Source organism: Cupressus sempervirens, chromosome 6 (assembly GCF_028749045.1).
Source record: "Cupressus sempervirens isolate cs-2001-9-10 chromosome 6, ASM2874904v1, whole genome shotgun sequence".
In the NCBI taxonomy this organism is placed as follows: Eukaryota; Viridiplantae; Streptophyta; class Pinopsida; order Cupressales; family Cupressaceae; genus Cupressus; species Cupressus sempervirens.
The window spans coordinates 64,831,837-64,859,419 of record NC_143123.1 but is presented as its reverse complement, the minus strand read 5'-3'; the positions used below and the strand labels follow the sequence as shown (position 1 = coordinate 64,859,419).

Genomic DNA, 27,583 nt, shown 5'->3' with positions numbered 1-27,583 from the left:
CTAAGTTTCTCATCCTACAAGTGTCATTTTTGGAGATTTTCATTGAGTTTTTCTTTGTTTTACTTGCAAAATCAGGCTTTTTTTCTTGATTGCAAGTGCTTGATTTTTTGGAATGTCTAGTCTTTGTTTGATTTTTCTTGGTTGGATTGTTTGTTTATGGTTTGATTTTTGTCCTATGTTTCTTGATATTTGAATCCCAATTATATTGAGTTGTTATAGGCTTAATCTTGAGCTATATTCTAAGAGATAATGAAGAACTAAGCTACCAACAAGTGGGGTTTGAAAGCCTGACTACAAGTCATCGTTCTTTGTTTGAAAACCTACAATATGGAATCAAACATCCACCAAGGCCTCTTGTAAAAACCCCGACTTGGTTAATACTTAAACCACATCAATTTTCTTCATTAATCAGAGATTTGGCATTTAACCAAACACTTGGCAAACATACTTATAGCTGTTGGCTGTGTGTGAACAGTCTTTCAATACCCAAGGGGCGATCTGGAAGTGAATGCAGGGTTCTATAATGATTTGCAGATCTCAAGTAATGCCACACCTGTCTCCCACATTAGTTACAACTCTAGCACATACTAGTCACACAATTCAGTAGCAGACTTGTGATAATGAAGTTCAGCCCCAATATACATATGCAGATGGCAATGAGAAAATTGCCCAGATTCACCTCTTTGAATAGTAATGCAGCTTCTAGAATTTGATTATTACTTGTCCTTTGAATATCAGGTAATGATCTTCAGCAACAACTCTCTAGACTTGAACGTTGTTGTTCAATTTGCATGCAAATTTCCCTTAAACCAGTCAAAAAGCACAACTCTAATTTTCTCCTTAGTCAGAATAGAAAATAGTAGGAGAAATAGCAAAGTCACAGTCCAAGAAGCAATTACAATTTACTTTACTTCAGCAGCGAATTGCAAGACAAACTCAGAAGGAAACTCAGTATCTCCCAACCACAGCATATACAACAAGAGATATTAATAATAATTTCAGAACTTTAATCCACAATAACCTTAGCTGTGGATTAAAGGCACAACCCGGCTTTGAAACCCTTATACTTCAGCAAGGGCCACAGGGTATCAGAACTCAGAAAAGCCACAAAGGCAACAAAAGCATATAAAATATTCAAGCATGCTTTTCTCAATAAATGGGCTTGTATTTATAACCTTCAAATTCCCTTTTGTTGCCAAAATGTAACTTCACTCTAGAAGCTTCACCACACAACATTAATTAGAAGTTTCTTTTAGATTTTGTCACTTGACTTGGCTTAACTAATTAATAAATGGCACTTTCCAATGATAACTCAACACTCAACTGAAGTGAAATTATGAAGTTAGATTATAACTTTATATTAAGCCATTTAATAATTAATAATAATTTGGCCACTAAAAATATAATAACTCACAAAATACTCATCATTTAAATATGTTGTTTGAAATAGGAGTCATACCTATTACTTCTCCATGTGACCAAATGCACTTTCCAAAAATAGAAAGGGTTACTCTCAATCAACACCCAACTTACCACAAATAGTAAGTACACCAAAATTAAGCCCAAACAAGTCCAGTCTGAGCCAAACAAAGACCAACCTATAGCTTATTGAAGTGTGGAGAAGACAAGACCCTCCCAAGCCAAGCCATTGCCTCAAAAGATCCTCTATCCACAATAATTAGCCAACAGGGATCACAATAATAGGCTAATCTCTGAAACTCCAATGCTAGCAAAAATGGGGACATTACACCTCTCAACTCATGAAATTGGGCATTTTGTGTCATTACAACTTTTATTTTAGAACTCACTTGTAATGGAGAGATGAAAAACTACCGTTGCATTTATAATGACATTTTCAAATGGAATCAATTCTTTTAATGAAGATGTTATACATGTATAATAAAAAATAAAGTTTGACATAACCAAGTATTTTTCAAAAATAAAGTTTTGAAAAATACTCATACCGGTGCCCCAAGCACCCACATCCCCAAGTATTTGTTGATATGCCATGAGCAAATATATTCTCTAGTAGACATCATGAGACGTGATGTCAGTGCACATACCAAGAAAATACATTACTATGGTCAATATCATATGGTTGATATTCTTGGGCGTACCATACTCTTGATGATAATGTGAGATAACAGTAGTACATTGTGTTGTTTATTTGGATAGAAATCATCCTCCCTATCTAAGAGGGAGTGTTAATGATTGTAGCTTTGATCGGATGATTCCAATTGATGAAATCAAATGTTTGAATGTCCTATAGGCCTTAAACATTTTATATCTATCCTTCATAATTATATTATTATGGAGCATTACTATTCTTGATAAGAAATTATTAAGTACAGATAATAAATATATGTATGTATATTGTATATATGAGATACACACACACACACACACACACACACACAAATTATCATATATTATAGTCATGATAATACATTGAGCAAATATCATTTGTGATATATATATTGTAGTGTCCCCTCTTTTTAATCACTTAAGATTGGAACAATTTCTTTATTGCTTCACCCTTATTATTCCAATTTCTTATTTATGGACTAAATAATGAAAGGATGTTTAGATTATCAGTTCATCCCTAAATCAATAATGTAAAGTTTCTGCAAATTCTGTTATTAAATTAGACTTTAATAATACCCTTAGGATTGCTGTAGATGATCTTCTTATTCTTCCGAATGTAGGAGTTATCAGAATTTAAATGCTGTTCTGATTTTGTTTTATCTCTGCAATAAATTTGCATAGGCAGTATTGCTTGAAGGAGCAGACTTATGTTATTTTGTGTGTCCTCAAACTACAATAACACCCACCCCTTATACCAAGACCAAAGGGCATGTCCCTTAAAGGAACATGACCCTCTCTACGTCAGCCCCTACATTACTTGCAGAAATCGACGCCTTAAGGGAGATAACAAAAATGTTTAACTAAAGTGGTCTTTAGTGACACACTATGTCAGCGAAAAAGGACATGGATGCAACAAAACATCAAATGGATGAGTAAATGGAATATTCAATTCAATATGTGCCCCACAAATAATAAAGAAATAAAGGTCTTTGTCATGGAGAAATTCTACAAGAGAAATTGGGGAAGCGAGATCGGAAGGAAGAAATTATATTATATAAATGAGTTCAACCCCGCTTGTGATCAACTCCAAAAAGCATACCTAGGAGCCAACATTTCTTGGAGGGCTAAAATTCTTATTGCTCAGCTGAGAACCAACTCTCACCAACTTCGTTGTGAGACTAGACGTTGGAAGAGGCCAAAGGAGGCTTGGGAAGAGAGAATTTGCAGATTCTGCAATTCTGGGAAAGTGGAAACTGAACAGCACTTTATTTTAGAATGTGAAGCCTACAAGAGTAGTAGAGATAAATTTGCGGACACTATATGTGACAGTTCTTGGCATAACCTATTCAATGAAGAGTACATTGAGCAATTGGGTGGACTCATCATCATCCTACACAAGCAACAAACATTGTTACTTAAGTCTGTTTGAGTTGCCTTGCTGTCCCATAGACTATTTTTAGCCTCGTGGACGTTAAAATTTTATCTATCTATCTATCTATCTAATTTAACAATTAGTTATAGTTAGTACAAGATATACTTACTGCCAAGGATAGCCACCCATCCTATTGCCAACAATAGTGTATATATTGCTTTCATATGGTATAAGGGGAGAAGCTAAAGGTGCGGTCTGCACTTCTCAGACCAGTATGAATATAATTGTTAATATTTAACAAATAATATATGGGGAGAACCGATTTGGTCTATCAATAGCTTCCAACATTAGTACCAAGTATAATTCTCCCTTCTTGGAACTGTTGTATGTCAGTATACTGTGAACCATGCATATATACTAAGACCTTAGTTAAAAACTGGACTTTCCTTATATGAATTATTATCTCTTATTCGAATTGTAATCTCTCTATAGTTTGTGGTCAATGCCGGTAATTGTTTTGCTAAGTCAGATATCATTCTGCCATCTTAGATGCTTTCATGAAGTGACTTCCTTATTCTAATATTGACTTTGCAAATCTGCTCATATGTTTTCCAATATTCCTGATTTTAAAGGAATACTAGATGTAGATATTGCAATTTAAATACCAGGCACTAAATTTCTAGACTATCAAGGATCATATCAAACTCTGAATGTGCTCTCTTCAATCTTGTTATTATCTGCTTGTAAGGGGGGCTGATTTTGCCACTATTAATATCCCTCCATTAATATTGTTCTATCTCATTTACCCGGTACAGGTTTGAGCATGAATTCCAGACATTAATGATGAGTTATTTTTATGTGTTCCCATCTTGTACAACTTTCTAAACATCATAAAATACTAGTTGACTGTCCACCTATGCAATGAAGCCATTTTATCCTCCTGTTCGATCTGCAATCACTATCTGGATACAAGGGTATGTTATTGTATGGTAGACCACTGGTTATACATTCCCTTCTATAAAGACTGCCATCAGTTGCAATCTTTGAAAGTATTGATTAATCACATTATAATTATATCTAATAGATAATATGATTGTATTGATTAATCTATATTACATGTCACTAATTCTCTTATTTATTATTGAATTCTACTTCAAAATGGGGGACATCATGCATACACATACGCACACACCCCAATAACTAATGTGAGTTAAGATATTAACAAGGGACATGTCTCCACGAGAGACATGTCTCTTTATAATAGTAATATCATATACATATTCATTGGAAGAGTAACTTGAAACACACATAAATCAATGTGTTATTCCAAGTTACAACAACATGTCATATAAAATTTACCCATACATCTGGAGAACAATGATTCAAATTTTGTAATTCCTGTTTCCTATAAATTTGATCAAAAATTTAACACAAGTGGAGTTTAAAAACACGATTGCAATTAATGAACCTTCCTAAAATGACTTGTAATTGGATTAAAAAATCCCAATCATAAGTAAGAGATACCCCTCCTTGCATATATATTCACTTGCACCTCATTGTTATACCAAATAGTTGCATTTTACCCACCTGCAGAGGTCAAGAAAAAAAAACCAAAATTTCTCATGGGCCTCATTTTGCAAGTAGATCTCAAGGTTGGAAAAGAATAAAAAGCTTGAATGACAACATGGTGTTGGTAGATTAAGAGGTGGAAAGTAATGGAATGTTCGAAAGCATAGAATGCATTCAAGACCAAAATGGTCATGAATGGTGTTTTCCAATAATAGCCATTATGATGCAGAACAATGGAGGATGCAGGTTCCTATTGCGAGACATAACTCTTTCATTATGCCTAAGCACATTAATTACAGAGCATTCTACAGCAGCGAAAAATGAAAAAGGATGATGTAGTAGGAGTTGTGTCTTGTTAGACGCCTAGTTTAATTTCATGATGCATTTTGTAATTGACAAATTACATGTAATTGAGAAACAAGTTGTAATTCAAAGTGGCATTTTCTCTTGTAAAGTTATTTCATGTAATCAAATTACAAGTCAAGTACATTAGGACTTGTAGTTTGAATAAGTCAAAGTTTGTTGGGTTTCTCCCACCTTTTTCTCTCGGCCGCTCACCTATAATTATAGGAGGGAACCTCGTTGTAATTCTCATCTTTTGGCAAGCCAAATTGAACTCTACCAAGTTGTATAAGCCCTATCAAGACTTTGAGCTTAGAATGTGAATCAGATTGCATTCAATGAAAGAGGCAGGTTGTTTTGAGACTTTCTGCTAATCCAAACTGTTATGTGAAGACATTTTATTGAGTTGATTGTGAGTTTGGGTACTTTGTTTAAAAGAGATTTGAACACAATCTTGCAGACTTGAGCTGCATATTGTGTTTGGAGTTGTAGTGTGTCTCCAAATTTGGTCTTCCAGACTTTGAGTTGCTAGTCAAATTTGAAGCTAATGTACAACACACAAACAACAAGGTAACTTGCAGACTTTATGCTGCTTTGACTTTCTTAGTTTGCACATGCAGGCTGAAATATGTGTTGGAGATGTTGAGCTGCACATATGACCATGGAAAGACTTTGCGCTTTCATGAGTTTCTTAGTTACATAAAATGTTGTATGCTGAAGGTCATTCTTACATCTAATCTTTCGTTTATTGGAATCATTGCTCCAACAGGTACTTGCTAAGTAAATTATACTATTGCTTAAGATTGTATTGTAATAGTAACATTTATTCTGAAATAAGAGAATAGGGTGAATGTCTCGCCCTTATTTAGGTTAGTGTAAAATTTAAATAGTAGTTAAGTGTTTTGTTGATTCCGGTAGCAGTAATAAGGCGGAGCCTTTTCCGAGAAGGAGGTGAGACTTTGTTTCATAGCTTGTGGTTTAAAGCACTGTTTTGCAGTTGATCCTAAAAACTGTCAGTTGCAAAACATCCAAAGTTTTGTAAGTTGTGGTCACATTGACTTACAAAATTTCCACCTAATGGAGTGGATGGTCAAATGCTACTAACAAAACAACATTTAAATTACTTATAATATCAAAAAAATGTTAAACCATAGAGACTGCACTATCAGAACAAACTCTAAAACCTTCCAAAACTTAGTGAGAGTAACAAACATATGGTAACATCCATGCCATTGAACTTTAACAATGAACGTTCAATATTGGCCATTAAAAATTGAAATAAAAAATAGAGTGAGATGCAGAAGTACAAATACAACTACAATTTCGGGAATATGAATGTTCAGTTGTCATATCACAAATGATGAGGAAAGGGATATCCACTCTACACCAATACAGGAACTTTCCCAGGATGCTAAAGCAATTCTAAAACATCTTCAGGACATGAGAGAAATGCTGAAGAATAAGGTGCGGCTAAGGTAATATCTGGAACAACTCAAGAGTTACGGGTGCATCTCTTTGGAACAGCTAAACTTATGCACAGAGGTGCACATATTAATGATAAATTCTATCTTACAATGAGTATTGAAAGATATTTTAATTGAGCTTAGCCATGAGTAAACTCAGTTTTCTGATTTTTTGTTTCTTTTGCACTAAATAAATACTAGTTTTACAAAGCTTATAATTTACTATTTAATGTATCAGGCTGTTAAGGAAACAGGCAGAAGGTTCAGGGATACAGTTCTTGCTCTTGGAGGTGGTAAAGCACCATTGCAGGTAAGCTTTATTATTGGGATTCTATCATTTTAGCCTTTTAGGCACCTAATTCATTTCCTTCAAGGAGAAAGTTCAAAATTATTTGAGATAAAAGTTCTTTTTTGTGCACTACTGTAGATTATTTAATTTCCTCTAGGATTTCTGTAACTGAGGCTGCTTGATATATTAGACAGAGAAAGACATGAATAATAATGGGGCTATTTCCTTCAATAAGTAATCCTCCTTAAATGGATTGTGGAAAGTTCAAATTTTGCAAAATTCCTATGATTCTTGCTCTCAAGTGTCCTCCATGTCGAATTTGCTAGTGTCTGATTTTAACTTTCCAATATCTTGTTTTAAATTTAAATCTCTGGTAGGCCTTATGCATAGAAATCATTGCCCCTGCGATGGAATTTTATTGCTAAAAGTTTAACCGATAAGGTTGTTGAAATATCTCTACACCCAAATCTCACCTATTCTCTGCACTTTTCGCTTATGTGCAATATGTCAAACACAGCTGCAAGGTATTAAATGCTCAGGAATAGTATCGCAGGCTAAAGAACTAAACTGATCATCACAAAAAAATGACCAATGCGGTGTATTCAACTCTGATTACCAAGTAATAAGCTTTCTGTAAACAATAGATAATTATTGTGTACCTCGATGAACTGTTGGGAAGTCACATGAATTAATGTGGCAACCAATACCACCCTCCTTTTCAAATCTTTCTTTTTCATCCAACTAATAGCCGATGAGGAGAGCATAGACAATGCTCAGAAAACAATGTTCCACTGAGTACTACAACTCTTTAACACAGGACACAGAAATACAATCCAAGGGTGTAGGGAGGTGGCCTTAATTGAAGAGCACTCCATCAATAATGATTTTTGTTTATGTCAATTTCAATGATGAACGAATATGAGCAGTCCCATGCTGCACCAATTATAAAGAGTTTTGGACTGGGGGTAAACAGTCACAGCATCAAGGAAGCAAGCAACTATCACCATGCCCAGATAGAAACCAGGCTGAATCCTTTAATTGCAATTGCCTGATAATTGGAAGATATCACGCAAAATACAGTGTAGCTGATCTCACAAACATTCATGACACTAAGATGTAAGATAACCTTAAGCAGTGATAATATACTACTATATTTCAATAGTGATATTGATAAATATTAGTATTGGTATGTAACTCAATTGGTACAATCAACAAAGATATATTTTGCCATTTGTGTCTTGTTCCAATTATTAGAATCAATATGATGATAGTACCATAAATTAAATATTTGTATATTGAAGGCAACTTTTCAGTGGGGAGGTCCGCAACAGAAGGCTTTCGATGCTTTGAAGGAAAAGTTGAGCACTACACCAGTTCTAGATCTACCTGATTTATATCAACCATTCGAAATCGAGACAAATGCGAGTGGGTTTTCCATGGGAGTTGTATTAATGCAAGGAGGTCAACCAGTCTGCTACCACTCTGAAACTTTTTCAGGAGCAATAAGTAATTATCCACTTATGATAAGGAACTTTATGCTTTAGTTCAAAGTGTTAAGAAATGGAAACACTACTTAATGGGCAAAGAAACTGTAATCCACACTGATCACCAGCCACTGCAATATTTGCACTCACAATCTAAGTTGCAACAAAGTAGGCACTTTAGGTGGATGGATTTTCTACAACAGTTTCATTTGGTAATTAATATAAGAAGGGTGTCCATAACAAAGTAGCAGATATGCTCTCTAGGCCTCCTATTACGAATGCTTTGATAATCCTTCAAAATAGTTCTATGGTTCATGAAAGCTTTTAGGAACAATATGCTAATGATGAGAACTTTAAGGATATCTATGTAGCTTTAATCTAGGGTAAACATGTAGAAGAGAAAGATTACTATGTGTAGGATAACTTCTTGTACTGCTTGGGAAAACTATGCATTACTAAAGATGAACAGGCACTTGTAATCTGGGAAGCACATACCTCTTTGATTGTTGGACATTTCATTGTAAGTAAGACATTGGCTCAATTGTAAAAACATTGTTATTGGCCTCGTATGCAAGAAACTGTCACTAGGTATATCAAAGGATGTGTAATGTGTGCAACTAGCAAACAAAGTAATAGAGAATTGGGTTTGTACATACCTTTACGTGTACCATCCCGTCCATGGGAAAGTGTATCTATGGACTTTGTGGAGGGTTTACCTATGTCTAAGAAGGGTCATGATTATTTGTATGTAGTAGTTGATCTGTTCAGCAAAATGTGTATTTTAATGCCTTGTAAAAAGTAGGTCACTACTGAATTGACAGCTCATTTGTACTTTCAATTTGTATGGGTTCATTTTGGGTTACCTACTTCTATTGTATCGGATCGAGATTCTCGATTCTTGGGGCAATCTTGGTCATCTTAGTAGGAACTCATGGATACCAAGCTGAAGAAGAGTACAGCCTTCCATCCACAGGCCGACAAACAGACAGAGGTAGTCAATAGGACAGTTGTTCATCTACTCAGAGGTTACTGCAATAAGAATTCTAAGTTGTGGGATGAAAGTCTTCACTATGTGTAACATGCTTATAACCATGTTGCACACTCTTCTACAAAGAGGTCTCCTTTTGAGACTTGCTTCAAATACTTGCCTAAGACACCAATGGATTTTGCTTTTGGGAAGGACATGTTGTAGATGGACGCCATGATACAGAAAAGGCTATAAAGTTCATCCAAAAGGTCCAAGCAACACACCAGGCAATAGAAGCACAGTTGGAGCAAAGCCAAGCAAAATACAAGGCTCGCCATGATAAGCATCGCATTGATCACCATTTTCATGTTGGTGACAAAGTTTGGTTACATATCAGCAAGGAAAGAATGCAAGGTGAAGGAAGGAAGCTTAAGCCTATCTAATATGGTCCTTTCAAGATCTTAGAAAAGATTGGTAACAATGCCTTTCACCTTAATCTTTCTCCATAGATGTAAATTTACTCAGTTGTCAATGTTGAGAATCTGAAGTTGTATGAGCCTCCAATGATCTTGGATGAAGACACAAACATTCAGGTTCCATCCGTTGATGATCTTTCACAAAAGTACATGTCAGAATTGCCAGAAGATGTCATCCTTGACAGGAATGTCAAGACATCACGAAGAGGACCAGTTGAATATGTCCGAGTGGGATTGAAGGGGATGCATCCAAGCAAGGCAAGATGGATGGAGATTGGTAAAGTGAGGGAACTATACCCTCACCTACTTTCTAAGTAATCAAACTTTTGGAGGTCCGAAAGCTCTTCAGTGGAGAGGCTTGATCCGAGGGATAAAAATCAGTGGAAATTGAAATGTCCCCAATGCTCCAAGGATCAACATCATTACAAAGTCTTCAAAATTATGACTCCAATGCAACTTGAATGGGCAAAATCAGAGTCAAGATGACCAAGTTATGGCCAGTCAAAGTTTGGTCAAACTGGGAACAGAGGCCGTAAAAAGGTGAAAAATTAATCATCTCAAAAGTGGTCAGAAATGGATTTCTAATTAAAGAGCACATCAAAAGCTTTCCAACGACGTTCGTTTCGTCGAAAACGGAGTCTGTGTGTGGAAGTTACGACAATTTGAATTTTAGGTAAGAAAGGTAATCTCGATGACATTAGCATGACATCATGTGGCACATTGGCAATGAAGTGGCAAAATTATTTGAGGGAGATTCAAACTCATAACCTCTTGGTTCAAACCATCCACCTTTGCTGCTACAAAACACATGGCACTTGCTAATAATAGATGGCGTGGTTTTATATATCCTTATCTATGCGGTTTTATATACTGAGGTCGGTGGGGGTTGGACCTCTAACCACTGGCCTCTAAAAAATATGGGCAGCCATTGCGCCATGCGCACTTCTAGGGATGTTGGTGGACTATATTTTATTTAAACCTTTCTAAGCCCGCCAACATTGTTAATATGGGTTGTTTGTTTAAACAAACCCCTAAAACTGAAACAAAGCCACATCCCCAAAAGTGATAGAGGGGTGAATACGAAGATAAAGTTGGTTAAAAGGGATTATTTTTGTAATTATTTCTTTTAGCCTGAATATGGCTAATTTCATGTATAAAATGGAGGTAGGAGCTCTTTGAAAAAAACCATCCAGGTGATGAGAAGGAGATTATGATTTTGGAGTCCTGGTGATTATTCTTAAACATTGGAGAATAATGTTGCAACTGTGCATGAAGGGAATTATTTCAAAACACTTGTAATTGATTTTGGAGCTAATCGAATTGGCCCCTCTATTGGGTCAGGACCCGAAGATGTGATCTGACCCACGAACAAACTTCGTTATCAATTGTGTTTTGTCTTCTATCTCTCTACTCTTTTTCTTCTAGTCATTACCTTATTTTTCTTTTGATCATTTAAGCATTTAAATTATGTTAATTCTCTAATTAATGCTTTAAATTAACTTCATGTAATGCATTCCTCTGTAATAGTCCTAGATCCTAATCAAATCACAAATTGTGTAGGTGGTGTGGACCAGGAAACAACGAAGATGATTGTCCTAAGTGGAAGCTAGTAAACATGTTGGAAGTCACAAAAATAGAAGAACAAATAATGGTTGTCACTTGCCTACAAGCTACAAAAGCTTCTTACCATGATCCTCAAATAGAGAAGGAATGGTTGAAGGAGGCATGGGTGGCACTAGAGGAGGAACAATGCCAAAAGGTAGTAAACCCTTCCATCTGATCTCCATCTAAAACCAACATAATAAGACAAAAGTTCCAAGCTACCGTACTAGTAAGGGTGACCGACTTACTGGAAACCTTGCCACAATTAAAGGTAACAAACTCCAAAACATGAGAAGATAACATGAAACATGGATAGAATGGTTTCAAGGAAGGCAACAACAAAAAGGAAGAAGCACCAGAGGGCAAACCAATTCCAAAACCAACACTATTTGTCGTAGGAATGGGAAGAATTCTTGTCGTGGTGAAAATCGAAATCATGGGGCACAAGCTGACAAACACCATAGTAATGTGAACATGTTGCCTGCGGAAACCTAGAAAGCATTGAGCAAGCCCACCCTCTAACCACCTACATTCCATTTGGTAAGAGAAGACCAACACGACATAACTTTTGGATCCACTCATGGGCCAAAAGGTAACTAAGGTGGACTTGATAAAAAGTAAATTAACAAGAGGGAGTCATACGTCAGATATTGTTGTTTCCTTGCTTCCACGGGTGGAGGGGGTATATGAGGTTAAGAGTTATAATTGGGCACAGCTACTTTCAGATAGGGTAAATGAAGTTTTCTATTAAAAATTTAAAACACAAGACTTTTTATATTCCTCGTCACATTATACAATTGTTTCTAGAGGCTTTACGTGCACAGGTTGCCCCTAAATATTGGGGAAGTTTTTTTCCATCAAATAGGGTTGACTCATATAAGCCTACCATACTCTACTGGCTGCATATGAAGACTCTAACAGGAGGAAGTGTTGGGGCTATTGGTTCATGCATGAAGAAAGCAAGACAGGGTGAATTGCACACACATAACTTAGGCATGGAGAGCAGCCCCAAAGAAGAGGAAGAAATGCCATTAGAAGACAAGGAATCTAGCTAGCAGGAAGAGGGAGAGTGTCAGACTTCACGGACAACCGCAACAAACACATCGGAAGATATTGAAATGGTGGAGGTCGCAAAAGGACCACTTCCAACAACAACAGGTAATGCATAGAAGAAGAAGGCCAAGGACAGTGTCTGTATGCATGCAGCCTCTAAGGAGAGTATAGGTCGTACGGACACCAGTTTTACTGACACCAATCGTAAGGGTGAAGAAGGGCGTACAGCCATGGAAGGAACTAGTAGGAAAGAGATCGAGGCTGTGGGAGAGGAAGGAGCAACAAGTGCTCTAACTTTGGCAAATTGGAGTGCCAAGCAGATAAATTTCGCACCCTCCCAACTTTTACAGATGGCTCATCTTATTCCTGTGGATAGAATGTGAGGTACTAAAATAGTAGACTTGAGATGCACCAAAGCTAGAAGTCATACATTAAGGATCCCTACCTCTCAAGGGATCAAGCCAAGACAACCTATTGCATTATTAGTATCACCCCCGACAGCGTTGACAAAGAAAGGAATGGAAGCATCCACACTAGCACCTTCCCTCACCTTTGCTACGACCTCCTACTTGACAAGTAGGCCTCGAAATCAAGAGCCCAAACAGAAAGACGAGGAGACTACAGAACAAGAGGACAAAGAGGTTGACACTTTGTTTGCACAATTTCAGTTGGGTGTGGAAAATATACCACTACCATCCCTGCATCTATTGGGAGGCCCCACACTGCCTATACTGGGGAAACAATCCCTACAATCATGCAAATAGACTAAAGACATTCATGTAGACACGAAAGCCATAGAGGAAGAGAGCCTTATGTGGAGAAAGCATACCCCCACTTTGTGACGAAAGCACTCAAAGGAACTTGGAGGAATTAGACATCATATCTAACGCAACCTAGGTAATCAGGCAGAAAGGCAGAGAGGCGGATATGACTAACATAGTCTCTCAAGCTAAGTCCCTCTTACACTTCATGAGGATGGGGTGCCACGAAGACTTTAAGGGACATTTGCAATCCAAGACTAGCTTATTAAGGATATGGAAGTATAGTCTCAACAATGACAAGCATCGCAAATAGTACAATCATTGTTAGGATTTAAAGAGACAAATAACAATTACATGCAAATATAACCAATATCTTAAAATAATAAATTGCACAGAAGAGAACAGAAGACAGATTTAATGCGGTTCACCCAATCCTCGGGCTACATCCATCAATAGGAAGTCCAATATTTTATTATCCAATGATTACAACCTGATTACAATCTGTAATCCTTACAACTCAACATGGCCGCAAGAAGCTATTATCGCATCACATCAGATGAAATCCCTAACCCTAAGCCATTTTATACAAGTATTTTTGTCGCTTTAGGAGTAAAATTAGTTACAACATGTCGGCCCAAAAATGACGACGAATTAAGGAGTATGTACAGTAGTTCCCTGATCAATCACCACAAACAATTAGGCTCCACACTAGACAACAATCCCCCACTTGGAGACTGATCTTGTAGCAATGTCGCTACTCCATGAGGCTCCCACTGGATCAAAACTACCCTAGACTCAGCTCTACCTTTGTTTTGTGCAATCGAGAAGACCAACCGAAGTTGAAGAGGAGTTCAACTTCTCCCTTGGGCACTACCTTTGTAAACATATCTGTTGGATTATCATCTATATGTATCTTTCAGAGCTATTAGATTTCCACAATCCATGTAATGAAATTATATTTTTTGGATTTGATTCTGTAAAGTTTTTTATCATCAACATTTTGGATCATACTACACGATCCATCATTAGGATGCCAGAGAACTAGAAGAACAAAAAATAACCAGCTTTAACTGTCCATCATCCAAAATTGACTGAATGAAATGGTACCACAACTGAATGTGTTTTGTCTTTGCATGCAGAGCAAAATTCTTGGCAAGATGAATTGCACTTTGACTATCTGTAAATAAATAAATATCCCTCTGTGGGTGCTCCAATTCTTCCAAGAAGAACTAAAGCCATATCATCTCCTTAGTTGCCTTTGTAGTAAGAACATTCTCTACCTCTGTAGTGGATAAAGCATTCACCTTCTATAACCGAGAAACTCAGCTCACTGCTGCCCCACAAACAATAAATACATAACCTGTAGTACTCCGCCTTGCATCAATATCCCCTGCCAAATCCAAGTCAACATAGCCCTGTAAATTAGTAGTAGAGCCCCCAAAATGTAAACACTAATCCATTTGACTACATTCCAATGCTCAGTACTAGGATGACTCATATACCTACTAACAGCTCCCAATGCATGTGCAATATCTGGCCTAGTACATACCATGGCATACATCAAACTTCCTACAACTGAAGCATAGGGTACCTTGGACATTTTGTTCTCCTCTTACTGTGTCCTAGGACGCATCTCCTCAGCCAATTATAAATGACCAGGTAAAGGTGTGCTGACAACTTTAGCATTCTCCATAGAGAAAGGTTGCAACACCTTCACAATATAATGAGCTTGAAATAAAGTCAATTTTCTGTTTTTCTTATCTCTGCAAATCTTCATACCAAAGATTTATTTTTCTGCCTGAAAATCTTTCATAGCAAATGAATGTGCTGTCATTTCAGCCCCTTAATGTGATCCATGTTAGACCTGGCTACAAGCATATCATCAACATATAAACATAAAATAATCTGTCATCATCCAACCTCTTAAAATAAACACAATGGTCTAAATGACACCGAGTGTAACCATGCTCATGCATAAAACTGTCAAATTTAAGATGCCATTGCCGAGGTGCTTGTTTCAAGCCATATAAATTTTTCATCAATTTGCACACCAAGTTCTCTTTACCTTTGACCTTAAATCCGCATGGTTGTGCCATATATATCTCTTCATCCAAATCGCTGTGAAAAAAGGTTGTTTTAACATCAAGTTGCTCTAAATGCAAATCTTCAATAGCCACAGTACTTAAAATTGTAAAAATAAAAGTCATTTTAACAACTGAAGAAAATATCTGATCAAAATCAATGCCCTTTTTCTGTGCAAATCCTTTTACAACTAACCTCACTTTAAATTTGTTCTTACCTCCATCATGATCTTTCAACCTATAAACCCATTAATTTTGTAAAGCCTTTTACCTGCACACAACTTAAATAAATCCCAAGTCTTTACTGAAAAATCCCACTGAATCTTTGTATTCACCTGCACAGCTTCATCATAATATACAAGTTGACCAGCATCTGTTAATAAAATAGAATACAAAGAGGGAGAACACCTGTTTGAAGGTCTACTTAGCCTTGTTGACCATCTAAAATTCACTAGGGTGTGTGGTATTTGTTGTTGCGGTTGTTGCGAAGCATGAGGGAGTAGTGGAACATCATCCTTTTGAGTATCATCCAATACTACATAATCATTTTCTTTCTTCTCATGTTGTTGGCCTACAACAGATCTTTGTACAACAGTTTCTCATTGAATATAACATCCCTGCTTCTTACAATTTTATGATTTTCAAAATCCCAAATGCCATAACCAAATTCATCAATGCCATATCCAACAAATATACATTTCTTTGACTTAGCTTCTAGCTTGGTTCTATTTTCAAAATCTATACGTACAAAAGCTTCAGAACCAAAAGTTTTGAGAAAAGAATAACTCACCTTACCAATCCATGCTTCCTTTGGAATACCACAACCCAAAGGAGTAGAGGGACCTCTATCAATCAAATATACAACAGTATTGATAGCCTTCGCTCACATGTTTAAGGGCAGTCTAATATGCAACCCCATGCTCCTTGCACGCTCCATTATTGTCTTGTTCATGCGTTTAGCCACTCCATTTTCCTGTGGAGTCCTTGGAATAATTTTTTGTCTACGAATACCGTTAGTGGAGCATTAATCTTCACATTCGTTGCTGCAATACTCACCACCATTATCAGATTTGAGATATTTTAATCTTTTATTAATCTCATTTTCAACCAAGCATTTCCATTTCTTAAAAATTTGAAATACATCAGATTTTTGTTTAAGGAAATAATCTCATATGTTTCTAGTTACATCATCAATGAATGTAACATAATAATGAGAGCCACCAAAGGAGGATACCTGAGTTGGTTCCCATACACTGTATGCACAAGCTCTAATTTCTCATTTATTTTCCCTTCCCACACTTCACAAAATTCACTCCCTTTTGTTTTCCATACACACAACTTTCACAAAAATCCATATTGACACATTTTAGACCTGGTAAAACTTTCTTTGAATGAAGTAGTTTCATACCTTTCTCATTCATGTGGCCAAGTCTGTTGTGTCATAATGTTATATCAGAATCTATAGCAACTCTTTGTTCTCCTTGCTCAATTGTAGCAACCATTCTTAAATATTTGTTTTTCCCTAAAACAATTAAAGTAGAAGGAACAATATGACTTGTAAAAAAGATATAAGATGCCTATTTTCACACCCTTTGATCATGTTTTACCTCTAATAGTAGCCAATGATTTCCATTCTGCAACTTAATCTTAATTTTTCCTTTTCCACTACAATCTGACAGGCTTCGTTATCCCTCAATAAACAAGCCCAAAATCCCCTTGAACATAATCTACGAAATAACCTCTATGGGGAGTAGCATGAAATGGAGCCCCTGAATCTAGAACCCATGAATCATCAACACTATCTAAAGAAAGAAGCAAAGCATCATTTTTGGATTTATTACTTACCACATTGCCTCCTTGCTCCCTTCTTGTTTCTCTTCTTCATTGTTCTTTGGAGTCCAACAATCTTTCTTCTTTGCCCTGGTTTTCAATACTAGCAATCGTTTGGTCCTTTTGATTGAAACCTCTTCCCCTTTGATTTTCCTCTTGATTTTTCACGATTTTCATAATTGTTTCCTCTCTCGGTCGTCCTGCCTCTTCTTTGTGCATTCAAAACACTTCCTGATGTAGATCCACCTAAGCTTTTCCTACAAGTTTCCTCACTCAAAATAATACCAATCACATCATCAAATTTTAGGGTATTATACAAAATCAAGAGAGCCCTAATTTCTTCATCAAAATTAACATTCACAGAAGATAACTGACTAGTAATAGCTGGTAGCGGCAGACAAAGACAGAATGAATTATTTAAGACTCCTACAAGGCACGTGTACTAAATAGCTTGCAGCAGAGCGATATGTGCAGCTACTCAAGAAACAATTGGCCTATCTCACAACCTCAACCACTCCAATTTGTGCTTCAATTAATTAGTTGTATGGAAATGTAGAGGGTAATTTTGTAATATATTAATTAAGTAGTTATTAGGTAAGTTTTGTACCAAACTTTATGTCGGTTGGTATTAGTCAGCTATACGGGGGGTGGAATAATGTAGAGGGTAATTTCGTAATAAATTAATTAAGTAGTTATTAGGTAAGTTTTGTACCAAACGTTATGTCGATTGGCACTAGTCACCTATCCAAGCACTATATGTAGTACTCAATGGGAATAGAAACAGTATGGTAATATTGTTGAATATTGACACTGGTATATAACTCAATTGTTGCAATCAATAAAGATATATTTGTCATTTGTGTTGTAAAAAGCCCAACCTGGCTCAATCTAATAACTAGCTGGATGTAAAGAATTTCATCTACATTTTTTAAATTTTTATAGTTTTGCTTCTTGGTTCCTTGAAACATACAAATTCCTTTGATTTCTTATAACAATTAAATGCACATAGCCAACCGGAATTTGTCTGATCAAAGTAAAAGAACACTTCTCTTATTGCCTTGTATTCTGCTAGCTATACAATTGTTGACCAATTTATTTAATTATTAAAAAGTATGAGGCAATTTATTAATTGGCTCATGCAACCAAAATATATAACACTAAACCTGGCTTGAAAAAATAGACGGCAATGATCAATGCAGAAGTTACGCCCAAGGTCCAAATGCTCAATTGAATTGCTTTAGGAAGGCCATAAGCAGTCAGCAACACCACTTGACGCGCTCAACCCACTCCAGTACCAACCGCAACTAGTTAGGAATGCAAAACCAACTCAAACAAACAAATGCCAAAGCACTCCTCCAAACACCTGCTGACACCAATATGCAGACCCAATATTCACCTATGGCTGTGGTTTAAACATCCACGCAGCCATTAACATTCTGCAAGCCCAGTTCAATGTCGTTCAACTCCCACACAAAGGCGCTACGGGATTGGACTTATTCCAATACTTAGAACGCTGCCCCCAAATGATACTTGATTGTCCTTCGAATTAGAATTCAATTTGCAGCGGCAGCCACCAATTGAAGAGTAATTTGGATCTCTTCCAAGTGTCAGTCTATCATCATCAACCAAACTCCAGATATAGTATAGTCAGTGGGAGTTTTGACAATTGCTATACCTTGGCAATGATTGCTTCAATTCACGAACTCAGAATTATAATTCCAATCTCCTAGACACAGATAATGACAATTAAGAGATTTGACCAGTAAAGCCACTATACCTCAACAGAGACTTCAAACATCAAAAACTCAGAGACCCTTATACTTTAGCAAGGTCTCATAATTCAGACTTAAGGAAAAAACCACAAAGGCAACAAAAGCAATTAAATTTTCAATCATGCTTTTCTCAATGAAATGAACTCTCATTTATAATCCTTCATTGGCCAAAAGTTTCCTAAAAAACTCCACTTTAGAAATTGGGGAAGTTTCCCAAAAGAACTCAACACTAGAAACTTTCCAACACATTTTTTAGAAATATCACTTAATGTCATTATTATAATAATATAAACATTACTATAATAATGCAACTTAATAATTAATGAATAAATAAGAGCTCAGGCAATTATTAACTTTATTTACTGCAGGTGACAACCAACTACCAAAGCCACCCATTGCATTGCCAAAAATAGACCTACTTAATAGTAAATCTACTATTGGGACCACCAAAACAGCCTATCAGCTCATGAGGGTCGCTATGATGAGCTAACTCCATCAACTGCATAGACCTACCAAAAACAAGGACATTACATGTGTCTTGTTCCAATTATTAGAATGAATATGATGATAGTACCGTAAATTATGTATTAGTAAATTGTTGGCATCATTCTCTACCATATTGGCATCAACATCTAGGAATTAGATTAGATTACGCTGACTAAATAAAGCAACTTTATTAGTATTTATTTATTTTATAATTAAATTAGTTAATTATAATTGTCATTAAATTGATTTTGAGGAATCTTAATTAAGTCACTATAGAATATTTCAATGGAACACAAGGATGCATCCCTCGCTGGGACACCCGCATTCCCAAGATAAGTGAATTTGTGTGCAACACATTAAAAATGGTGCATTTCTTGGGGAGTTCGAAACCCCTTTCTTTTGAAATAAAAAAACAAAAGATATTGATGGGAAAATCATGTCAATTGCAATTATTGATACTACATATACATGGATTAAGTATATTTTAGATATCTCAATTCTAGAAGCATAGTTTGTGGCTTTGTCTTGTAAATTATTATAATAAGAGGGCCCATGTGGATGTAGAATGTTATTTTTTGAATATTGCAATGTCATTTCATTGAAGGTAATAGAAAGAAAGTGTTTTTGTTCTTGCAGCTTTCTATTTATTTCTCTATTTTTTTTTGTGTGTTTGGGTTAGTAAAGGGAGTACCCTTCATCATGATTCTATAGATTTGTTGGATTATGTTCTTGATGGAGTATAGTTTTACCTTCTCATCTTGGAAGATCACACAATCGAGAGAATCTAAGAACCATTCCCTTGCCACACCCAAGGCATTACTACTTCCCTTTTAGCCTCTATCAACTCATGTATTTTTTTGTATTATTTTTCTGCAAACTTGATGACTTTGATCTAGCTATCCATCCTGTCAATTTCTCCAAGATCAATCACTACCACTTCTACAAATACACTTGTTACTTGTTTCCTTGTTTTCTTCAAATATGATAGATTTTTTCCCCAAATATCTATATTTATCTTTTACAGTACCATCGCATTTTGAAACCAAGTACAAAAGATGAGTAACTTCAATCACAATAGTCTAGAAATGATTTAGAGAATTGAATTGTCTCTTACCAAAACTTTCTAACCTCTCTCTCGAACAACACAAGCCTTGAAAAATGAGTTATTTTTTTTAGTGGATTTTCTTTTCTTTAGTGTTGCTTGTAGTGCTACTTTTAGGTTATTTGGGTCAATGGGACCAACCAATTGTGAAATCTAGTCTTTTAAGACTTTTTATTTTACTCCAACAAGTTCTTTATCTCCATATCATCCTAATGCACGTATTTAAAAAGCAGTGTTACACTAGTACGGGGGTACTTTGGGATGGGACGCCAGGGCGAGTTTCTGGGACGTGGAAAATGGGCCTATTTTTGGGGCTGCGGGGGGACGGCGACAATGGGAGGACAAGCCAGAGAGGGGTGTTGTATAGTATACATATAGAACTTGAAATGCTAGTTATGAAATGATGTTTCAGTAGTTCACTAGAACATACCAAATTAAAATACTTGAATATATCAAAATTACAACATGAATTAGAACCATTGACATTCAACATAGTAACGTATTACATACCCAATAGTAACATTCAGAAATAGAAATTCAAGTACACATCCCAGTGGTGGCATGGTTGCAAAATGGTGGAGTTGGGGGTGCTTGGGTACTCAAGTACCCGGTGCGGGGATGTCTCAGCACGGGTACTTCAAGGTTTGGGAGGGGGGTGCGAATCTCCAGGTTACACTATTAAAAAGTGTAGTTATACCCAATACTACTATATCCTTTACCACCTTCCCATGTGAGTAACCTGACATAGTTCTTCCATTAAAAAATCATTTGGTGTTAATACTTTGGTATTCTAGTCTCAAGGTGGGAAAATTAACGTGTGCTTTCTAGTTCTCTCTCATATCCCAAGTCAAATATGACATTATCTATGCCTTTTCGATTAATTCCCCTTAATGGAGTGCTTAACTAATTTTAGATAGGTCAAGAGCATCCATCTTAGTATAGGCTCTTTTATGGTGTTAAATTTTCCTTACAAGCCATGTACTTTCGGTACTTGTAGACAGAGGCTCATAAGGTTCAATGATGAGTTTTCCTTGAGGGATGATTAGAAGGCTCCCTTCACTACATTTCACATTTTGTTTTTGTTTTGATATTATGCTGCTCATTTTAATCACCTTAATGATATTTTTGATATAATAAAAATCTTCCATTCGCTGATTCAGCAATCTCATTTGTCAAATTGAAACTTGTATTTTAGTATTCTAATTTCTAATTAGTAATTTGATATTCAATGTGTAAGTATTTAGTATTTTGCATTTGCAATTGAGCTATATGACCTTTTATAGTTTTATACATCTTTTCATAACCAGCATCTCAAGTATACTATATATAGTATATAGTATACACAACTCCCCCCCCCACTCGCCATACACCATGTCAACCCCCTCCTGCCCTCCTCCTAATGTCCCCTAGTCTCCAACAAATGGTGGAAAACTAGAATATTTAGGGACATTATAGTCCGCCCAACCCAAAGCTTGTCTATCCTCAAGCAATTTACCATCAAAACTCTAATGTCCCCCATTATGCTAACATCAAAGTTGGAAGGATTAGCCTATTATTGTGATCCTCGTAGGCTAATTATTGTGGAAAGAGGATCTTTTGAGGCAAAGGCTTGATTATGAGAGGATGTTGTCTTCTTTACAATTCAATTTGGTCCAATTTGGTCTTCGTTTGACTTAGATTGGACTTCGTTTGGGTTTAGTTTCATGCACCTACTATTTATGGCAAGTCTGGTGATGGTTGAGACGGACCCTTTCTATTTTACGAAAGTGTGTTTGGTTACATGAGGAAATAATAGGTGTGACTCGTGTTTTAATGGATGTGAATACAATTTCCTATCGTAGTGTCAAGTTTGGATCCGAGGAGATGTGCAAGAGTCAGTGGTTGCAGGTTCCTTATCAGTGATTGGGCAGCTGAAGCTTAGCGATAGCATGATTGCCACAACTTTAGAGCACTTCTACGTTGCCTGAAAGATTTTGGTTATACAAATGAACACTATGATGGTGGTCTTTCCCTTTACAAGTTTCATACTCTCCGAGAGGCTTTCAAGGTAAAGAGACTTAATTATTTACAGTTGTTAGCAAATCATGATTTTCTGCTCAAGAGAGATTGTATATGTTGTGTTTCCTTGAGGGCATAGGAGAAGGTTGACGGTTCACCCATACGCTTGAGGTGACTATTGACTATTTGCAGTGTTCTTATTTGGGCCTCCAGGAGTCACAATCACATTTGGATGAGGTTACTGTGGAGTAGAGTAGAGTACAGTCTTCACTAACTACAATTATTGTTCAATCGTCTTCAATGGCAATTGGTGATGATACAATATTTGTGGGATATTGTTGTGAGAAGGTTGAGGATCTGGGCACACACATCCAAGTTACAGGTGGAGATGATATGATTGGGATGAGTGCATCTATAGAGAGCAACAAGAACCCATACATTGCATCGAGTATTCCTATGGTTACATCCATTGCATGTGTTGGTGATGAGCTAGATAAGAAGGGTTGCATTCAGAGGTATGACAATCAATGTTTGACCGAGGTGGGAGCTTTTTATCGTGATTGCATAGGGAGGAATATTCGTCACAAATTCTTAGATCCCCGCACAGGGGATTTGATGATGCATCAATGTGGAGTGATTTTGAGGGTGTAGAACTCGTAGTCCTCCGTTTATCAATGGAAGAGTCTATTCATGGAGTTTACATCTTCCATTAAGCAGCCTTCTAACTCCAAGACACCCTCTTCATTCGGCTCTATCTGTCGCCTTCCCTCATCCACTCTCGTAGACTCCTCTTTTGACTTTGATTCTAAGGTGGATGCTAACTCCTCACTCTCTAACTAGGTTCTCAAGTTGATGATAAATTTTTGCTTCGCTTAGTAGTAATGAGCCACTTATGATTCACATAGTAGTAATGAGCTAGCCCCTTCCAAGCATAGCATCGTAGCCCTTGTTTTTGAATGGAATTTCTACAAAGTCAGAATGAAAGGTTGTGTACCATTGATACCCATTGAAGTCCCGATCAGCTTGATAGTGTCTTGGCACCCACAAAATTAAATGTTGGTAACCATAATGATGGCTTTTCCAACTTCCAAGTTTTCTCTAGTAGTACGTTACCCTTCACCTTCCATCAACGATAGTGTCAGTGGGGATGGTTCCCAAGATACCCATCTCCACCACTGCAAGGTGTTGCCCATTGTTTACCACCAATAACGTTGGGTCAGCCGAAATGTTGATTGGAACTTCCGTGTGGTTTTTCATATGGGCAGGTACATTTATAGTGCTCATAATGGGCATCCTCAACTATGACATTCTTGGTGATTGTGGAAATTTTTAGAAAGGAACTAAGGCAGAGATTCTATAACTCTGAAGGTTTAATAATCAAGAGCAAAGCAATTCTTAACATATGGGAATTAAATTGCTACTGTAAAGCAAGATTAGTTCTATCTTTTGACTTATGCTTAAAATTCTAAGTAGAAAATTACAATGAAATATCTTCAGATTTGATGAGTTAATATTTGTAATATTGCAGTCGTCACCACAAGTTGAAATATCTGTTTCAGGACTAAATAAAAGTAGATAACAAGTGGGAACATTTCAATATGCTATACTAAGTGATGTGTTTCTGTTTTGTTCAAGAGAGATCATTTTCCTTTTATTTTATTCTGTTTATCCAATTGTTGATGTCAATGTATTCTTTGGTCAAAGTTTGTTCACTGCTAAGCTTGTTTAGCAGACTCATAATATCAATCTTCATTATAGAAACTGCCTGCATTGTGCTTTCTTCATGAAGGTGTGTTAGCATCCTCCCCCTCTCAAATACTTACACCAGAGATGGTTTCGGTGTCAACCTTTTTTATATTCTCCGCCTTCAGGTTATCTATGTGGTGTACATGAATCTAATTAGAGTATTTCAATGTGTTATGTATCCCAATATAGAATGTCATACACGCTGACTGAGTTTTACACTTCTTCACATTGAAAGGCATGTCTCTTCTTCATGGAAAAAGGCTTAAACATTAAATGTGTTCAGATTTAAATGCACATGTACCGCTTTTTCCTTTGTTGTTTTTCCCTTCTAGAACAATCTTATATTATGTGGTCTCGTTGGGGACCATATGCCTTTTCCATACCAGCTAATGTATTCAGTTGCACATATTTGTGCAATATATCTACATTGTAATTTTTTCATATCAACCTGTGTAATCCTTTACTCCATACCACAATTGTAAGCCTGGTCACTCTCCTCCATACTACAATTGTTTGCTAAGAAAGTAGTTCATGATTGTTAATTTTGTTTGTATAACTTGCATCCTTTGATCATATATGTAGGTTAATGTTTTTTGAGTGGTGCAATCAAACATTGCATAGATACAAGTCACTTGGATCTTGTGTATTGCAATGTTTGTGTAGTTATTTAATATCACGACAGCTTCACATAGCTCTGGAAATCTCAAATTATAACGGTATGCTCTTTGCCTTTACTGCAGGTTTTCATAGATTTCCGTGGCAGAGAACCATCAGTAGATGCACTTCTTAGGCATAATGGGCTGTTGAGAACACCTGTTGCAGCTTAATAGAATTTTGTAGTGAAACAAAATTCTTGTTGATTTTATTTATTTGCTCATTTTAATCTCATTCTAGCCGTTACATGGATTATGATGTAATAAATCATAAGGCTACATTGGTGCCTTAGAGAAACAAAGCATTTGCACCCTTTTAAATGGGTTGACCAGAATGGGGGTCGTCATTTTTTAAAAAATAATTAAGAAGAGGTTACATTATTGATTTAGACATTTATTTACATTGAGTATATCTATATTGAAATTGGTTTTAATGATTATTTTCTATAGTGTACACTTTCCTTAAAAATTGGTGTTCATTCTAATCTACAAACTTAATATAGAGTGGCCTTGGAATAGACGTATTATTGATTAATATATAGGCGTAGACTATTGTTTTAGCCTCCTCTTTTATACATTAATTTGTATCGAAATCTGTGTCTAAAAAATATCAATCAAAGTTTCCTAAAGTTTTTAGTCTCTTTATTTTTATTTTACATTTTTGTAGAATATTTCCTTTTTTCTAATTGGTCCTTTGTAATTTTCCTAGCAGTTTTTTTAATTTCTTATTTGAAAATTGAAAGAATTTTTCAGCGCCAATCAAAAACAAACATAAGGAAATATCTATGTAGTGTTAAAGTGGCAGGGTACTTATGCAATCGTTTAGTGCCAATTTTATTATTTGACAAGTCAAACAATAAATGCAATGAAAAAAATAATTCCTCCTCGGTAAAAATATAAAATTTGCAGTCTAAGACTTTCTAGAGGCTTCCATTCTGAATTAACCTTCAAAAAGCTCCACTTCAGTTTTTGATAGTTGAATCTTTGTATGCCAAAACAGACTTACTTTATTTTCGAAACACACTCTTTAGACACTTGCAGTTGTTGCAACACAAAGCGCTTCCATATTAGCAAAATTTGTAATATCCCTCAATAGAAGCCAACCGAGAAAGGAATCCAACAGGTGAGCTATTATGTCTAGTAAGATTGCCCTTGGCTGCAACAACAGTAGAAGCAGGCATGGAATCGGGAGGGTTGTAAAAAAGGGGGTCTATTCTATAGTTTTGCTCCATCCCAGATCGAGGATACTGTGCTTGGTAAACATTGCAGAATCTATCGGTGGAAGCCTCCTCGGGTCCATTCTCAAGTATTGAAGCAAGATGATGCTTAATCACATCCTTGTTCCCGCCCTTAACCTTGGTAGCACCACTAGCCCCATTCATGCTGCCAAATTGATTGCCTTCGCCTTCCTTCTCTGCCACACCAAATCTTTCAAGCCCATTGGATTGAATTACTCCGGAACTTGACTCTGATGTCAGGGAAGATAGATCGGCACTAAAATAGCGGGCTATGTAAGTATGATCAGGCTCATGTGACCTTGTAACCTTGGGCAAATAAGCATCCGCTTCTTCAACCAAACTAGCAAGAAAGGAACTAGGTGCAGACCTATATCTCATAAGTCCGTTGGAGACCTATATTGAACTGTCAATATTCATGTCACTACTTGTACTGTTATTGCTAACAGAATGTCTGTAGTTGACGCTATCTTCCACTTGGATTAAAGAAGAACCCACTTGGATTAGTGAATTCTTCCATATTTTCCCACAGTTTTCTTGAGCTTTGTATAGAGATCTCCTTAGACAGAAACAACTTAAGCACAAAATCAATTTATCCTCACCTGAGCACTAAGTTGCACTAATGTTGACCACAAATTATAATCTCAGTTCAATGTAAAAGTAGACATGAAAATCTCGGCTACCCATTTGACAAAAATACAAAGAATGCACAAATTCTCCAGATTTACATTTGCTCAGGGCTTGCCTTCACTCCCCAATTGTGAAGAGAATGAACATGAACACGACATTGCATGTGACTGTAATCAAGAGTCAAAGATGCACATTTGAAAATGTAAGTAAAAATGTGGAGCTATTTTAAAAACTTATGTTTTATCCCCACATTCACAATAATGTCATTTCATATGCCTACCTAAGAATTTATGGTACCAAATTTATGAATTGAAATAGGTTAAAATTGCAATGAAATCGGTTTAAAGGAAAACAAAAAGGTGTTTCACCCACAGTTAGAGACTCTTATGTTCTTATACCTTGAAATTGTCCCCTGTTTTCAGTTCTAAAAAGAATCAGCCCAAATATCCCATAAACCCTTCAAGACCAGCATCTCCATATGTTGACTGGTACCCTCCTAAAAATGGCCATAACAAAAATCTCATCTTTGGAGGAATGAAAACCTTAAAGAGGCAATATTGAACCTTAAGAAAAATCAGTTCATGCAA

General features: G+C 36.4%; 1 protein-coding gene across 2 annotated transcripts in view; it reads left to right on the top strand.

Moving 5' to 3' along the window:
* LOC149551146 (putative cytosolic oligopeptidase A) overlaps nt 1–25,571 on the top strand; it is a 251,797-nt gene extending 226,226 nt beyond the window's left edge. For both annotated transcript variants that reach the window (XR_016352686.1, XM_089786726.1), the window contains 2 exons: nt 7,070–7,141; nt 25,219–25,571. Coding sequence is in view for 1 of the 2 variants with exons in the window: in XM_089786726.1 (XP_089642852.1) it covers nt 7,070–7,141; nt 25,219–25,305 (159 nt within the window). In the remaining variant the exon portion in view is untranslated. The remainder of the gene's footprint in view (nt 1–7,069; nt 7,142–25,218) is intronic.
* Nucleotides 25,572–27,583: the final 2,012 nt, after the last annotated feature.